This window comes from Thunnus albacares, chromosome 6 (genome assembly GCF_914725855.1).
Source record: "Thunnus albacares chromosome 6, fThuAlb1.1, whole genome shotgun sequence".
Lineage (NCBI taxonomy): Eukaryota > Metazoa > Chordata > Actinopteri > Scombriformes > Scombridae > Thunnus > Thunnus albacares.
Window position 1 is genome coordinate 13801708 of NC_058111.1, and position 14194 is coordinate 13815901.

Here is a 14194-nt window from a genome sequence, read left to right on the forward strand (position 1 = left end):
CAAATCCACTGGTCCCACATTAGTAGTAGTCGTTTGAAAAGGCATGTGTGTGATGTAGTGGTGGGTACTTGCCCACACCAGTGAGGTTGTTGGGATGTACTCTGACTCTCTTCTGAAACCAAACCGCTGGGACTATCACTGATTTACATTTGTGCCTCATGCCATGGACGTTCAGTGCCTGAAGGACCTCTGTTCTGGTGAAAGTGACAAGATTTTATGAGGAAGCTGACAACGTGGTCTCAAAATCTGAAACTGAAGTGATAAAAGTAAGTAAGCTCATCATGCTTCATGTGATACAATAACAATTGACAGCAGCTGTATTGAAAAACAGCATGACACCATATCTAGTAGTCACATTTTACCTCACTTAAAAGATTTCTTGGAACTGAACTACACTTTTCTGACTGTTGCGCACAGCAGCATGTCTGTAACTTTAAATTCACTGTTGGTAGGATACTGTATACAGTATCCAAGCAGATGTGCACCTGTTAGTGCTGTGCGCCTGGACACACAGGCTCTGAAAAACAGAAACTCAAGACATTTTAATCCTCACCTTTATTGTGATCCTGCAGGTAAGCTACAAGAAATCAGGCTGTAGTAAGTTTTTCACTCTTGAATCATTTTAAGAATCACAAACTGCCAGATTTGATTTGATCACTTACATATTTTTGTCATGTCTGTTTCTTGTTTGTTACTAGAATCAATAATGAATCTGTGCAACTGGTAAAATATTTTCTGCTGCATGCATTTCCACATTTTCTTGCTCCTTGCCATTGTGCTTTAGCATCACAGAAATGCAGCAGGGCAGCATAACAAAGGCCTTTATTACACTCAGCCGGTAGCCATCCCAGAAGAGAAAGAGATGGGGCACTCCCCCGTCCCAGAGCAGAGTCCTTGGGGATTTTTTGATTTGATTTGAGTGGTTGTCTGTAGTTAGCCGGGTGTGAAAGACAAAGAGATTTAAAGAGACAGAGAGCTGGTGTGACACCGAATAAAATGCACCCTTGAACAAAAAGTTAACTCTCTGCTCCCACTTGTCAACATCTAAGACAAGGAGCGTCTTTGTCTGTTGGTGAAGCTTATATGTAAACTGATACAGGCATATCAGCCTCAGGTACAAAGTCAGTTACCTTTAATGCGCAGTTTGCCCTTGTTAATTGAGATTTTTTTACTCGGATGAAGCAGATATTTGCTCTCACCTGCTGTCACAATAAACACTCACTGGTAAGCAACTAAAACACTGGGTAGCTATTCCATCACACACCCACATGCACTGTAGCGCCTGTGTGTGTGAGGGAATGTATCAGCCGTTAAGTGACTCCCTTGTTATTATGTGACTGAAGTATTGTGAACAGTGTATCAGCTTGCTGGTGTAGGACTGTAGGAGTGGAAACATGACTCTTTGTGGGTGCTGTGATCCCTCATGAATAATTGAGGTTTTTGGGTGGAAAGGAAAGGAGGGGGACTCGGGGTGAACACTTTGGGATTGAATGAAGCAAACTGTGAATATATGGATGTGTGTGAGGATGAATGTGTAGGTGAAAGACTGTAATCTTTAATCTATTAAAAAAAAAAGATCAAAACAAGCACCGACAAGCTGTTACTTTCTGCTACTGTATGTCAGAGACCAATCACATGCTTGCTCATATCCATTTACAAACTCTGAAACAGGAAACTCTGTATACTGGACTCTCTTGGTATGAGCTGATGTGCTATCAAGTAAACACTGGTTCCAATACGATTTCTCACGCTCCCAGCAGAAAATCAACAGTTCCCTGTTGTCAGTGAGGACATGAAGCAGAACATGAGTCTAAACCTGAGTTTACATGGGAAGGAGGGCAACAGGAGGGAGAGTTAGGGGGTCTCTGCTGGAAATAGATCTGAGGGTTTGACTTATGACCTTACCCACCCCTCAATTCCATGGTAAAGCAAGAAGATCCCACTGCACATGTTTACCACACACATGCAAACAGCAAGTTAAAATCAGATATGTATACTTACATGTACTTAATATTGCGGCCTTAGAGATACGAGGCAATTTTACCTAAAATGGATGAATGTTTACAAATGACAGCATTGTTTCTATGAAGGTTGTACTTCATTTAGTTTTAAATCTAGGCAGTACATCATTTAGGATACCAAGCTGTGGGAGATGCCTTTTTCTTGCACCATTTTCATTTTTCACGACTCCGTAATGTTACTGCAGCGTCTGTTGACAGGCTCTGATAGCCTCGCTGGCCATGCAGCCCCTGCGCAACACAACTCTGACCCCTCAGTAACCTCGCTGTCTCTGTCTCCTTATCAGGTCAAAGGCTCATTGAAACAGTCCTGGTTGGACAATTTTGAAGTTACTTCCTGTTCTTGCAGCTTAGCTTGCATGATGCAACATAGGTGCTTATATTCCATGTGGGAGATCTTCCACCTTTGAATTCTTCAGTGAGAAAGACTACCTGTAATATACTTAAATACATGCACATGTACTGTATACACATACAGAACACAAACACATAAATCAGAAACTTTAATAAAATATTCATTTTAAAATATATTTTTTAGAAGGACAAGCTAGTTGAGGTAAAAATCTGGTTGTTCATGATCTAATTTGACTAAAAACAGGGAAAAACCAGCTAAACACACACATATGTTGTGTACTGTTTAAAGGAAAGGCTTTGCAAAATTAGAAGTTTTTTTTTTACAGAAAATAAAAAATAATAATATTCTTAAATTAAGTAATGGGTTAATTCTTTTATCTTTATTTGTCCATGCTGCCTACAAAGTCAAGCTGAGTAAGTGAGCTTTAAAAAAGCAGCATGAAAGCACCAGTCGAGTCATCAGCATACCAAGACTGTTTACTCTCCGTTCTGATAACTGCTTAACAAGCATTACAAGCTACTCATTGACTCTGAAGAACAGCAAGGTGGTTTCAGTCTGTCTACCTGTCCATTCGGATCCGTGTCCTTCCCAAATGACCTGTAGTTAAGGAGGATGGAACAACATAACTGAGACATTAAGTGCATTTACAGGTTTAAGCATGTGCGTTAGTGTGTGGTGGTATCACAGTGTGATGTCATAGATGTAAAACTGACAACATGTGTGCACTCAGACAGATAAACTATCTATTCAGTATGTCAGAAAAGCTGGCAGCCATGGTAACCACTGTGATAACATTATAATCACTGAGATATTTTGTGCAGATGTTTTTTTTTTTTTTAATTAAATATGGCTGCTATAATCACCCAGCACTTACGACAGCTGGTCTTATAAAATAGAACAACAATTGCATATCTCATTATTCATGTCTAAAACAGAGTGCTCTTTGGCATGTGCCAGTATGGGGTGACAGATGCTGCCCTCTTTGTGTGCTTGTTTCATGAGAAGGCCATTGTTACATATGACGAAAACAAATGTGAGGGGTGATTTATGGCATGCATGTTGCATTCAATTTTGGCCGTTATTTCTATCAGTTTCTGAGATAAGATTGTACTCACCAAGTGAATTGCTCTGATCTGGAAACAAAGAGACATCAGTACTATGAAGTCAGACAGAGCAAAGAAACGAGCAGTCAGATGATCAGACAGGTTGTAAACAAGGAGATTATCTAAACCACTTCACTTGGAGGTACTATCTTATAACATCAGCTAACATTTTAACTTGTATTATTTTGCTTTCAAAAGACAAAATTTAATTAGCAATCAGAGAAGCATAAATAAGAATTCTGATTTTGATTGATCTATTTATTTCGAAAAAGAACACAATTTCTTTGAAACGGTCATCACTGTAACGCTGATAGAAAATAGAAGATAAAAAAAAGTAGTAGATCAAATAATGCTCGAGTTGGCAATTTTTATTCATGTCAGTTAGCCAACTACCTCAAACAATGGAGATTATGTTTTTTCAATCCTTCTTATTGTATGCCATCACATTCAATCAAATAACTCAAAAGGATAAAGAACCACATAAAATACCTGATCCATTAAATAAAGAAGTTCTTTATTTGGTTATGGTCCTTTGTAGAACTTTTGAAGAACCTTTTAAGAACCATAATTTTTCTGTGTAAAACCAAAAGTGAGTGCCCCTGAAATGTCGGTTATAATCCCTCATTGTACAAGCAAACGTTTTGAGAACAGAACAAGTCAGGTCAGTCAAAGTTAAACCAGTAGCTTAAAATATGCCCAAAGCTGGATATGAAAGTGTTGAATAAATTATAGGTGCTTTTACTTGAATTTGTTCAGCTGTCTCTGAAAATAGTACTTTCCTGCCAACTTAAAGGGCTAGATGTCATTATTCTTTCACACAAGTGTCTCCTATTGCAGTGGCAAAGGCCTGCTCTCAAATGTTATATTTGCACTTGAAAGACATAATAGTCAGATGGAGCAATATATGACTTTATAATATAAAGGTTATTCAGCTAGATACGGACTGGAATCTTCTGTAGTAGCACCGTATGTGTCCACAGTCTGTATAAAACAGAATCTGTCAGATAAAATGTTTTTTTTACACGCATGACAGTCAGGAAAAGTGGAAGTAAGATGCTGCATGCACATGTTTCAGATTGTATTACTTCAGTTCAATTTAAATATCCACTCCAACAAAACTTTAACTTGCGGGCATCCTCGACCTACTTCCTGTCAGGGCCGGAGATAGAGTGGTTTTCAGTTTTCAGCTGCTTTCTCTCCCTGTAGACAGGAAAGAACAGACTGTATTCCCCCTGAGGGTTGGGCCCTCCAAAAGATGAGAAGGCTACTAGTATTACACGCAGTCAGAGGGGAAGAAGAGTCATTTTACTTGCCCTCATGACATGAACATGACAGTGAAAACACACAGAAACCTAAAAAATCACTTAATCACTTAAACATGCACTGGCACACACTTAGAGACTCTTTGTTAATATTTTGTAATATAACACAAATGACTTTAACCCTAACCTTGCTGTGTATCTTTGTGCAGCATTCATGCAGCTTTACAGTGACTTCTTGCTATATAAGTTCAGAGTTGATGGTGGATTCATGTAATCTAGCTGTATCACAAGCTGACATACCATTAAAGCCGCTCAAACAATGTCCCCAGTCATCTACCTCTGCTCAACTCATATCTCTAATTTGGACTCTGTTATGAAAGCAAACAGTTATTTAGAGACATTATTCTGTAATTAAGCAGCAAGCCACAAGGGGCCTGTGTTCTGCACTGAGTTCAGAGCAGCTGAGAGGCATTACAGACTTAAGGTGATGCAGAGTTTAATCGTTATGAAGTAAAGCTTCAGATGACTTTCTGTGCTTAACACGTGAAGGCAACACAAAAGACTTTAAATATTAAATATTGTAAATGTTTTATTGTTAATCAGAAATGCTGTATTTGTTTCAATGCTGAAGCATCGGAGGGAACTGATTACAGCATTAGCTGAAATATTTGCTCTTAAAAGCCTTTCTTAAAGGGGACATATGCACATTTCCAGGTCTATATTTTTAGTCTGGGGCTCTACAGGAATATCTTTGCATGATTTACAGTTCAAAACTCTTTATTTAACTCATACTGACCCTTTACACAGCCCCTCAGTTCAGCCTCTGTCTGAAACAGGCTGTTTTAGCTCTGCTCTCTTCAAGGCCCCCCTTACAAGGAGCCCACTCTTTTCTGATTTGTGAGCTCTTGGAAGCTTCCCCTCGGGAGACTTTCACCGGTTCTGTAGCAAGCCCCCAGGAAGTGTGCTGGACTTTGAAGCCAATTTGACATAGTGGCCAAACTGTGGAATTACTACTTCTGGGTCCGCTTTGGGCCCAAAAAGCATTTTTCCTGCACGCAATCATGGAAAAAGGAACGGCTGTATGGTGGATACATTTTTAGTGTCACAGCCCCCGTGAAATGATTTCATTCATTATCAGAATTTGATCCATTCAATCCAATCACGTGTGGAAAGACTTGAAGATCCACACGATTTAATTATTTTATCCCCATTCAAGTTAAGAGGGGGCTTAACTGGAAGTTAGCCGGCTCAGCCAATGGAAGTCTGTGGTGCACATGATCTATGGCCCAAACGATCAGGAGGCATTTTTTGGCTTCATGCGCCACTGAGCAAGTTTCATAGGAATGCATGGAGTCCCGCCTCCAAATATCCAGTTGTCTTTATACAGCCATACTCCAGAGGCTACATCAACAAACCATGCAACAAACTATAGTAGTAGGATTTCACTACATTATCTTACTCAAAATGTCGTTTAATGGCATGTGCGATGAGTTGAAGTCAGCTTTTAGAGGCATTTAGAGCAGGTTGAAGCCTGGGATTTTGACTTGCAGAGAACATTTACATATGTTAACCTCAAGTTTGGGAACTTTGACGATGTTTAGCATAGATATCTAAATAACATAACAATATGTAAATAACAGAAAATAACAGAAAATCACAAAAAGGATATTATGTCCCCTTTAACTTTTTCTACTTTGCTTTATTGCTCTTTCTTTGTGAACTTCCACCAATATGTTTTTTTTACTTGAATCTTTTGCAACAAGGCAAATTGTCTTGTTGTAAAAACTTAACTTTGATGTTTGATTAACTGTTCATATTTTGTGATTTTTATATTCCTTTGATCTTTTTTTATTTTGTTGAAAGTTAAACTGTCCGCACCAGAGCTAACTGTGGATCATCAGAGTACTGCAGTATTCTTAATATCTAATTGATAATTATAAAATGTTACTAATGATAAAATGATGACATGATTCAAAGGAACTAATATTTAACAGTTCTTCTATATCTAGAATTATTGTAAGAGAGCAGAAAAAAAATCTTCTTTTTCAAGCTTCTGATATCATTAAATAGGTGTCAAATAAACAGAATGAGTGTGCCTCTGTCTATCTGGTCTGTCATAAACACCACACACATCACGGGTTTCTACTGAGATGGCTGCAGGGTCAGAGGTCAGAGGAAAGTACTTTCACCTCAAAGATTCTTGACCCATAAGCTCTTTGTGTTCCACCAGACAGTCACCTCTCCTCAGGTCAGCCGGCACCAGACACCAATAACTGTCCCAGAGGCTCCGAGCCTTTCCAGATCAATTTATCTCCTGTGTGTGTGTTTGAAGTGTGTGTGTGTGTGTAGCGGAAAACAGTAAATCACAGGAGGACAGACAAGCAACAGGTGGGGAAACACTAAGCAGTAAAACTGGCAGTAGGAGAGACAGGGATGAAAAGTGATCAGGAGGAAGTAGTGGAAAATTGTCCGAGAATATGGTGAGGAGAAACAGAAAGAAGATAAATGAGAACATGTGGTGATTCAGAGAAATTCAAAGAGCAACAAACTGGTCGACAAAGAGAAATGGCTACAGGGAGGAAGATCGGAGAATGTTTTCATGGTAGAGATCATATAGAGACAGCGATGAAACTGGCTCATAGATAGCCTGAATAGCCACATTTTGAGTGTAAGTGTAAAACCTCCTGATCACACACCAAACTGTGAGGTGGGAGAGGTGGCAGGTAATAGTCTGTCTGGCTTAGACAGGATGCCTTCCTCTCTGATTCTATTGAAATAAAAATAAAATATACATTTCATGTGTTGTTTATATCACATCAATGTCTCAGAGACATGCTTCTCCCTTCCCAAGTCCATCAGGTGTGCTGCTGCACAATTGCTGCAAAATAAGAACAATGTCTGGACTAAGCAGAGTCATACAAACCCATCACATGCCTCATACAGCACAAGATGCTAGTTGATGAATTACAGTGATTTTGTGTCACTATACATCAAATCAAGGTATAACAGTAGGAGAAGGTGACATTGTTTAAATCCCTAAAGCTTTGAACTGTGTCTCCCCAATTGTATACTTTGTCCTAATTATACAAAATTTTAAATTAAACACGTGTCCGTCATTATTAAACATGTTTTAGATATATAATAATAACTTTAATAACTTTACAACCTTTTGAAAAGTTGCAGACTGCAGGCAGCAATTGGTTTTTCCTCCTTTTTGAAAAATAAACAATTTTTGTTTTTCTCATAACCTGTTTTCTTCTTTTAGATTTTTGGTGTTTGCATTGACATTTGTTAATTAGCTCAAAACTCAAGACACTTCTGGTTTGTGATATGATGATCTTTTAGAGATGCATTTATTTTGCATATATTATATGCAATTAAATTACCTCTAAAATTCATGTAATGGTTTCAAAATCCTGAAACAACACAGTCTGATTTTATGCTTTCTGTTTGAACTCTTTCAGAGATCCTCCAGGTTGTCGTCATCATTCTCTCACCATGAGCTCCTGGGTGGTGAGCAGGAACGGGGAGCCACAGTACCGCCGCCACTTCCTGACAGACAACAGCATCTTTCATGGTAAATATAAGACGTGTACACAACAATATAATATAATGTACATTCTGTACTTTCCCTCTGATACTTGTATGAACTGTATGTCATAAGAATGGACAGTAGAGGGAGACTCGTCTCCACTATTGTGCCTATTAACTGAAAAGACAAGCTTTTCAATTAAAGGCAGCATCAAGATTCAGTCTTGAAGATTCTGTCTGTGACAAGAATGAAAGACAGCATATAGCACTGCATTCAAACTACATATTGTGTTTTTTAAAGAGTAAATACACACTATATGTGTATATGTACATGTATATGTTATAGGATGCAACACCTTTGTGTTGCTACAAATTTGTCTTTATGTGTGATTCACACGTCAGCACACATATAGTGAAACCAAATGTGACATACTCATTTTTGCAAGTATGTTATAACAGATATAATTTAACAAACCAGAGCTCAAATAGTGAATTTTTCCTTTTTTAAAATTTTGCTTAAAGCTGAATCCAGACATGTAATGGCATCAATTTGATTTTGATTTATGAGGTTCCAGGCAGCTGCATAATGACAGTTCTGCCAGACAAATCCATGACAAATCTGTGATGCGTCGATCTGCCTCCGTGGCTCTCACACCTACAGCAGACAGACCTCTTCAAGCCTCACCCTAACTGACTACAGCCAGCTTCCACATCCCACCGTGCAGACAGTGTGCTACATACAAGTGTGCAGTTTCTGCTTGTTAGCGAACCGTAGTAGAAATCAGGCTTGACTGCTTCAGTACTCTGCTGTGAATGATGGACTGACCTGATTCATGCAGCAAGTAAATAGAAAATGTCTGTCAAAGTGATATTATATTTATGGGAACTTCACCCATTTGTCCCCTTTTAAATCAATTTCATCAAGCCCAAAATGACTTTTCTTCCAGAATCAATGGCTAATTAATGAAATGAAAATGAAAATGAAAGCCTACTGAATGTAAAATGAGCATTAATCACAACAGGAGCATAAACAAATCCTGATACTAGTCTATATTTCAAAGGGAAAATGGAAGAGAAACAGAACAAAATGTCTGTGAATAAAGGAGTTGTTATAGCATTTAAGGCTAGATCATTTTTTCTTAAACTTCAAATCCTGTTTATCTCTGTCCGTATTCTTTCATTAATTCCCGAGACAGTTTGTCCTTTCTTGTCAGTCAAAACAATCTTGTAAACCTCTCTTTTCTTTTCCCGTTTATTTTCCACATGACTTTGCTTTGCTTTGCCTCTTCCCCTTCCTCCCAGTTGCTTCCAGTCTTTTGTGAATGACAGAGTGGGGTGATGGGTTTTGTTTGGCCACGGTACATAAATCCGTGTGGGAAGTGGGTCCAAGGGGGAAGGCTGGAAACTGTCTGTGATCAGGCAGGTGTGGATGAGAAGAGGTTTACACTTAAATCAAAGTGAGCAATCACTGGAAAGCCCCAGGTACTTGTTAATACACAACTGGCACACACAGCCCTCACGCAAGAGTGAGAAGGCCAAGAGTGAGTTTGCACACACACACACACACACACACACACACACACACACACACACACACACACACACACACACATTGAACTGAGGGTGACACTGGTGTTCAGACATGTCTTTTTGTTCCTCCAGACATCACTAATCGATTTGGTAACCTCTGTCTCTAGCTTTCAGTGTTTGAACACAACTGTGTGTGCTTGCATGTGTGTGTCGTTGTGTTTGTGCCCGTGCTTGGTTTCTGGGTTTCCTGCAATCTTAAATTGAATGGCTTTAATGTGGACCAATGAACAAGACTAATCTGTTGGCTCCCGTTTGACCAAACTCTCATATGGGAAATGACTCAATGGGATGATACACTCGAGCCTGGACGAACACACACACACACACACACACACACACACACACACACACACACACACACACACAGACACACACACTGTCTCGGTGTCTCTTTCTGTCTCTTGGGACTCTGAGCCTCAACATGTGCATCACAGAGCGTCCCTGATATTTCGTGTCTGCTGCTGTGTCTCTGGGGAAGCATTGACACTTAAATAGAGAGAATCTGAGAGCGTAAAGTGTGTCATCGTGTTGGCATCCCCGCGCAATGGTGACTTTTTCCTCCTGAGGATGCACACCGAGGAATTGCTGCTCCAAAACAAACAATCGAACGGATGTGGCACAAGTTCCGTTTGGTGGGGAATTCAAACGGAGCCGCGCTGTCACCAAACATCAGAGCCAGACTGTCAGGCAAAGCTGATGAAATGTCCAAATGGCCAACTCTGGTGCTTAAGCCACAGCTCTGTGCAGCACTCACTCTCACTCACTCCACGCCAGTATTAAGCTCTCGCTTATTAACAACCCCTCTCTGTCGGTCCATCGAGCGTGCGAAAAATCGGCTTATCGTTTTGCCTCTGTGTTGCGCTTGGTGAGAGGAGAGGCTCTGCGCGCAGAGGCTGTGGATGTGAGAGCTTTGGTGGTTTGTGAATCTACTCTGCAGCTCACACAGAGAGACAGGAACGGAGGAGCAGTTTGGCTATTCTGGGATTCGTTTTTGGACAAAAAAGTGACAGTTCATCATCATGGCGCGCTTCTTCTGAGCGTCCAATCATAATGGAGAGATTGGACAAATCGGGCATGTTTTAATAGTATTTCAAACAACCAGGGAATAAAAATGATGTCCAAAGCGCATGGAGGGACCTTGTGAGACCAACAACTCCAGTCCTAAATGGCAGAACTTGAAGTTTGCAGAAATCTCAGTTTGGAAAAGGGTAAGTGTTCAATTTTCATAGCTCATTGTCTTTTGGATATTTCGTCTGTCAGTCTCACATGGAGAGGAATACTCTGTGCTGCACGCATTCTTTTGGAAGGCTGCTAGCCTGCAATGAAAACAGGCTGATGCCCATGCGTAAATTCTCCATTGCACTTGTTGTTGTGGTGAAATTTAATCACCCACGCCTCTATAAACATTTGACAAAGGAATCTTAATTGAGGATTATTTTAATTTGCATGAGTGATTCATTCATGTTATCGATATTTTGGGCATAAAACGTCAGAGTTAATTACATGATATTACTCAGTAGATTTATTTTTATGTGAATTTACAAATTGATGGCTGATGTTGCCGGTTTGTCAGAGCTGTTAATGAGGAGCAGCAGTAGAGCAGCGGGAAACTGTCCCTGGTGCTGAAAATGTCCCTTTATAGTTGTCACTAGAGGGCAGAAAAGCCTCTTAATTTGTCGATTTGACTAGACTTATTGTGCCCTCAGGCCATCCAGCATATGAGTGTGGATGAGCCACATCTTTTGCATTCCCTGTTCAGAGAAACCTATTCAAGTAAATTTTTATTCGTATCACAAATCGCAAATTTGCCTCAGGGGGCTTTCAATCTATACAGCAATACAACATCGCCTATCCTTAGACCCTTGATTTGGATAAGGAACCCCCCATAGATGTTCCATATATAGAATAGACCAGATAGCATAATTACAGAAATACAGCATAGAAAAACAAGACGACAAATTCTAGATTGATGCTGAACAAACTAGATTGATACTGAACAAAGCATCTCTGAGATGTTTATAGGATGTCACTGCAACGCTTTGGTAAGAAGATGCTTGAGAGACTGACACACCAGATAGCATTGTCACACGTCATAGCTCAGTAACCAAGGTGGATTGATATATTGAGCACCACACAATGTGACAGAGCTTTGGGTCGAGCTTTGATGGCAAAATCGAATCCTCAGCAGTCCCTGGGCTAGAGCAACTCTTTTGCTCTTTCCGATACGCTGTCAAAAACATGGTGAATCCCTGGCACTTAGAAAGCAGGATGTGTCAAACTGTCAGTCTTCTCCCCTGCAGCGCCCCTGTTTGTGTGTTTCTTTCTTGATGTGAGGGTTGGGGTGTGAGGAGAAGGGCCCTTGTTAGCCTCAATGAACAAAAGGGCTACCTCTTTATTCATTTTGGCAACAGTTCTGTGAAGAAGACTTGTATGGCACTATGAGCTCTCGCTGAGAGAAAAGGAGAGAAAATGATGGAGGGAGAAAAGGTTTAGAGGAGCATGCATGGCTGCTAATCCTCCCCACATGGAGGAAATGGCTTTTCCATGTAAAATGTGTTTTTCCTCATGTGTCTCTCCTGTACTGATGATGATGAATCTCAGCACGTTCCCTCTCTCTTCTCTCTCTCTCTCTCTCTCTCTCCTCGGTTGTCTCTACCTCTTCCTTTCTGTCGCTCCAGGGCAGAGAAACAGCTAACAGACATCAGGGGAGGGAACACACTCTCATCCTTTCAGCACTTCTCCTCTTTTCCTCTCCTCTCCTCTCCTCTCCTCTTCTCTCCTCAATACTTTTTTGGTAAAGACTGAAATGTGTGTGTTGCACCGAGTAATGAAAACGTCCAAGTACCAAAAGCTGGAATCGAATTTATCTGCAGATATCCTGATTTAAACCAAATCTATTTACAATTTTAGACTATCTATTTAGTCACATTTCTCAAACTAAAGCTATCAAAACAAGTATTGTTTTGGTATTGGTACTGAGACTCACGCAGTATTGGTAATTTAAAAAAAAAATCAGTGCCACATTCATTATTGTTCTGCCTCTCTCATGTCTTCCTGGAGCACCATCATTTGCATTTACATAGAATTTCACTGATGATGAGTTACTGTATTTACCTGCATGTTGACTTGAGCCACTGGTATATCACATTTGTTCATGCATCAAGTATAAAAGATGTGAGTGTTAAACCTCAGCTTCGAAAACCAACTGAGATTCTTGAGACTGTCATGAGAATAAAGCTGCATCTGGGCACTTGGCAGGTGCATGTACAGTGCTCTATATACCTGTGTGAGCGAGAAATAGAAAACAAATTATCCATAACTACGGGCTTTTATTTAATTTCCCTCCGTCCACTCAGCAGTTAATAAACTACCCAGAAGCTTGGTCCATGTAGCTAACACTTGTAGGCCTCTCCCGTGTACTGAAATGAAGCAGCAGGCAGGCAGTTCCAGCTTCTCTCTAACATTTCATGTGAAGCAGTTGAGATGAGACAGTTTGCAGGGCGGTCTGGCTGTGCTGCCAAAGATACTGTAGCTCAATCTACTCACAGTCATCCAACCATGCAGGCTTTGGGAGGAAGAAAGAAGAAGCTTGAACATTGCAGGAAAAGTCAACATCAATACATACTGAATGTGCACATAAATCCCATACACACATGCAGGCTTCAGTTCCCTCCTTTGATGTCAGGGCTGAATTCCTCTACTCGAGGAGCCCCCTGTAGCATCTCTGGTGAATGCATTATCATGCTGCAGTTGTCATGTGTTTATTTTTATTCCGGCGCCGTTCTTCATTCTGCACCCCAGGGAGACCTGGGAACTCATTTGCAGCACTGGCGACTTAAGCGCTGCCTTGAGCGCTCTTAATTAGGCGAAGTGAGTGACTGTGTGATAAGAGTGTGTGTGTTTTCCCTCTTTTAGCTTGTCATTTCCCTGTGCTTCCTCACCTTTTATGTCGTTAATAAGAAGGTATACCAAAAATATTTTCCACTTCTTCTGTACAGGTTTTGTGTAATTAGTTTGCTTTAAAAAGTGCTTAGAATTTGAATTTGGCCCCTTATGTACCAATAGTTTAGACTCGAGGGTATTATGCTGCTGTATGACAACATGTCACCCAGTGCAATGGTGTGGCTCACTGATGCGTTTTTAATAGTTTTTGGACAACAGAAGTCTACAGCACAGAGGAGCAGTTTCAAGAAGGATTTAGAGACACATAAAGGATCCGTTCACTGAATTATTAGTTTCTAAAAATGTTAATGAGGCAACATTTTAACCTCACAGACATCTTGTTCAGGCTTTGTCGGGCAAACACCCTTATGATCAAGGTAGAAGATTTTTTTG

General features: G+C 40.2%; 1 protein-coding gene across 4 annotated transcripts in view; it reads left to right on the forward strand.

Moving 5' to 3' along the window:
• Positions 1-14194, forward strand: part of plch1 (phospholipase C, eta 1) — a 67637-nt gene continuing 53443 nt past the window's right edge. For 2 of the 4 annotated variants that reach the window (XM_044355281.1, XM_044355284.1), the window contains exons 1-2: positions 3-266; positions 8203-8315. In XM_044355281.1, the coding sequence (XP_044211216.1) occupies positions 8237-8315 (79 nt within the window). In that variant the 5' untranslated portion in view covers positions 3-266; positions 8203-8236. Of the gene's footprint in view, positions 267-8202; positions 8316-10437; positions 11068-14194 lie in introns of those variants that run through there. The other 2 variants (XM_044355285.1, XM_044355282.1) reach the window with 2 other exon arrangements.